The 3,991-nt window shown below is 37.0% G+C and overlaps 1 protein-coding gene across 2 annotated transcripts in view; it reads left to right on the top strand.

Moving 5' to 3' along the window:
• The window catches only part of ZNF606 (zinc finger protein 606), a 27,768-nt gene extending 23,777 nt beyond the window's left edge, over window positions 1-3,991 (top strand). For both annotated transcript variants that reach the window (XM_037731709.1, XM_017509584.2), the window contains exon 7: window positions 1,085-3,991. In XM_037731709.1, the coding sequence (XP_037587637.1) occupies window positions 1,085-3,060 (1,976 nt within the window). In that variant the 3' untranslated portion in view covers window positions 3,061-3,991. The remainder of the gene's footprint in view (window positions 1-1,084) is intronic.

The raw sequence follows: 3,991 nt of genomic DNA, 5'->3' as shown, positions 1-3,991 counted from the left end.
TTTGCATTTGTCAACATAGGGGAGTAGAAGGACATTATAACACAGAAGTCAATTGGGACACTCATAATGTAAACATTACTTGCTCAAGGCCTTGTGTATTCATCTACCTACCTTTTGTTAAGATGAAAGACTTTATTCTTTTTTTTTTAACCTTAATAACATTCACTATGTCCTTTTGTCAGGGGTCTTCAAGACCACCCCCAGGTTCACTGATTCACTATGAGGACTTAAAGGACTCAAAAGTCATTATACTCAGGATTATGGTTTATCACAGTGAAAGGATACAAAGTAACATCAGCAAAGGAAAAAGATGCATGGGGTTAGACCAGGTGCAAGCTTCCAGTAGTGCTTTCCCAGTGGAGGTACATGGGACATATTCTTCCAGCAAGGAGTTGTGACAACACGTGTGAAATGTCTACTAGGAAATGTGCCTGAGTCTGGGAGTCCAGTGTGTTTATTGAGAGGTTACTCATACAGGCCCGTAGTGCCTGCTTTACTCACTGCAATCGCTGAAACTGCAGACCACCCAGAGGGAAAACAGGTGATCACTATCAATGACATTGTTTGCACAGATATCTCAAGAAATTGGTACAGTGTGCTTCAAAAACTTGAGCATGCAAAACACTCTTACTAGTTAGAACATTCCAAGATCTTAATTCCCAGGAGTTGCCCAAGGGCCAGTCAGGAAACAGGCCACCTTTGCAAAGTTTGAGTGCATCAGACCTGCAGAGTTACTCTTTCTTGCGCATTCTTATCCCTGTCTTCCTTTTCATGGAAAGTACGTTCCTCCTTCTTCTTCTTCTTCTTCTTCTTTTTTTTTTTTGTGCGTGCTCCTAATGAGAGGAAAGTACTTTTAAATGGTTTCATTAGTTCTCAGTACACACTTTGTATTCAGTTAACTGTTGTTCACTTTTCACTATTGTTTTCCCTATTATGATCTTTCTCTGAGTTCTAAGTCTGGACTTGAAAACAAATTTATACTTGTCTTTCTGATAATACAGACAGTAAATCTCACCATTCCCACTTTATTCTAATGTCTTTCTCTATGCTCTCATAGCTTTTTTTTTTTTCCTGCCTATTTCAGAATGGATGAGAAATCTTGAAAGTAAAGCATTGATTCCAGCACAGAGAATTTTTGAGGAAGAACAATCCCATGGCATGAAGTTGGAAAGATACATATGGGATGATCCTTGGTTCTCCAGGTTAGAAGTTTTGGGATGTAAAGACCAATTAGAAATGTATCACATGAACCAGAGTACAGCTATGAGGCAGATGGTTTTCATGCAAAAGCAAGTACTATCCCAGAGAAGCTCTGAATTCTGTGAATTTGGGGCAGAGTATAGCCAGAATTTAAACTTTGTTCCATCGCAGAGGGTTTCTCAGATAGAACATTTCTATAAGCCTGATACGCATGCTGAAAGTTGGAGATGTAATTCAGCCATAATGTATGCAGATAAGGTTACCTGTGAAAATAATGATTATGATAAAACTGCTTACCAGTCTATTCAACCTGTTTACCCTGCAAGAATACAAACTGGAGATAATCTTTTCAAATGTGCTGATGCTGTTAAATCTTTCAATCATATAATACATTTTGGTGATCATAAAGGAATTCACACAGGAGAAAAACTCTACGAATATAAGGAATGCCATCAAATCTTTAACCAGAGCCCATCATTTAATGAACACCCAAGGCTTCATGTAGGAGAAAACCAGTATAATTACAAAGAATATGAGAATATATTTTATTTCTCATCCTTTATGGAACATCAGAAAATTGGTACTGTAGAGAAAGCATATAAATACAATGAATGGGAGAAAGTCTTTGGGTATGACTCATTTCTTCAACATACAAGCACTTATACTGCAGAGAAACCCTATGACTACAATGAATGTGGTACATCTTTCATTTGGAGCTCTTACCTTATTCAACATAAGAAATCTCATACTGGAGAAAAACCCTATGAATGTGATAAATGTGGAAAAGTTTTTAGGAATCGCTCAGCCCTTACTAAACATGAACGGACTCACACTGGAATAAAACCCTATGAATGTAATAAATGTGGAAAAGCCTTCAGCTGGAATTCTCATCTTATTGTACATAAGAGAATTCATACAGGAGAAAAACCATTTGTTTGTAATGAGTGTGGGAAATCTTTCAACTGGAACTCTCATCTTATTGGACATCAGAGGACTCATACAGGAGAGAAACCTTTTGAATGTACTGAATGTGGGAAATCATTCAGCTGGAGTTCCCATCTTATTGCCCATATGAGAATGCATACTGGAGAGAAACCCTTTAAATGTGATGAATGTGAAAAAGCTTTTAGAGACTACTCAGCCCTTAGTAAACATGAAAGAACTCATTCCGGAGCAAAACCATATAAATGTACTGAATGTGGAAAATCCTTCAGCTGGAGCTCCCATCTTATTGCCCATCAGAGAACTCACACGGGAGAGAAACCCTATAATTGTCAGGAATGTGGCAAAGCATTCAGAGAACGCTCAGCCCTCACTAAACATGAGATAATTCATTCTGGAATTAAGCCCTATGAATGTAATAAATGTGGAAAATCCTGTAGCCAGATGGCTCACCTTGTTAGACATCAAAGGACTCATACTGGAGAAAAACCCTATGAATGCAATAAATGTGGAAAATCCTTCAGTCAGAGCTGTCATCTTGTTGCTCATCGGAGAATTCACACTGGTGAGAAACCCTATAAATGTAATCAATGTGAAAGATCCTTTAACTGTAGTTCTCACCTCATTGCACACCGGAGAACTCATACTGGAGAGAAACCATACAGGTGTAATGAATGTGGGAAAGCATTTAATGAGAGTTCATCCCTTATTGTACACCTAAGAAACCATACTGGAGAAAAGCCCTACAAATGTAATCATTGTGAGAAAGCATTCTGTAAGAATTCTTCCCTTATTATTCACCAGAGAATGCATAGTGGAGAGAAACGCTTTATATGCAGTGAATGTGGAAAAGCCTTTAGTGGTCACTCAGCCCTACTTCAACACCAGAGAAATCACAGTGAAGAGAAACTGAATTGAATTTATGAGAGTTTTTCATTTATTGTACATTTGACAACACATTGAGGAAAACCCTATAAGTGTAATCAAGAGGGGACATTTTTCATTAAGAGTTCAGTAAAGCTTCTCCCGCATTATTTACTAGAAAATATCATCTTAGAAGAAAACCCATGAAGGAAAAGAATAGGGAAAAACTTTCAGCAGTTATATAGCCCTTATTCAAAATCAGATAATTACAATGAAGAAAACTCTAAACTCCCCTTATGGTCCACCGGTAATTCATACTTGAGGACCAGGACTGTGGGGAATGAGATATCTTTTAGCAAGAGCTCTCACCTACTTATAGATTGGTGTGAATTGCTAAGGGAAAACGTTATGCAGAGAAAAGTTTTTGACTGGAAATATACTGTTTTGTATCAAGCTGGAGTATTGGATGGAAAACTTTACAATAACATTTTGTGCATAATTGTAGAAATACAGATTTTGTTGTGATAAGGGAAGGGTTTAGGTGCTCTTTAAGGAGTAGAATATGAAATACTAAATCTGAATGTAAGAAAAACAATAGTATTGAATGGGGTAGTCACTGTTGATTAACCTCCTTAGAGAGAATTAATGAATGAGATGACTAATGGTAGAAAAGTTATTGCCTAGGAGTGTTAGACTGAGGTTGCTGGACAGAATGTGATCCTTAGCCCAGTGTGTCAGCATCCATTGTTATCGTCACTGCATTGTTGGGCAATTAGTTTGTTATTTGTTTTAGGTAATCACTATAAATTATAATTATGAACACTACATCAATATACATAACATGAAGGAATAAAGAGGGTACAGAACTGTATATACATATTTACTGTAGCAAATCTAAAAAAATCTATATGGACAAGGACCTGAAAGATCCATGGAAAAATTTACCCAGTTAATTTGAGGTTTTAAAAAAGTTTTGCAAATACAT

Source organism: Cebus imitator, unplaced genomic scaffold (assembly GCF_001604975.1).
Source record: "Cebus imitator isolate Cc_AM_T3 unplaced genomic scaffold, Cebus_imitator-1.0 Scaffold417, whole genome shotgun sequence".
NCBI classification, from domain to species: domain Eukaryota; kingdom Metazoa; phylum Chordata; class Mammalia; order Primates; family Cebidae; genus Cebus; species Cebus imitator.
This window is presented reverse-complemented; position numbering and strand designations above follow the sequence as displayed.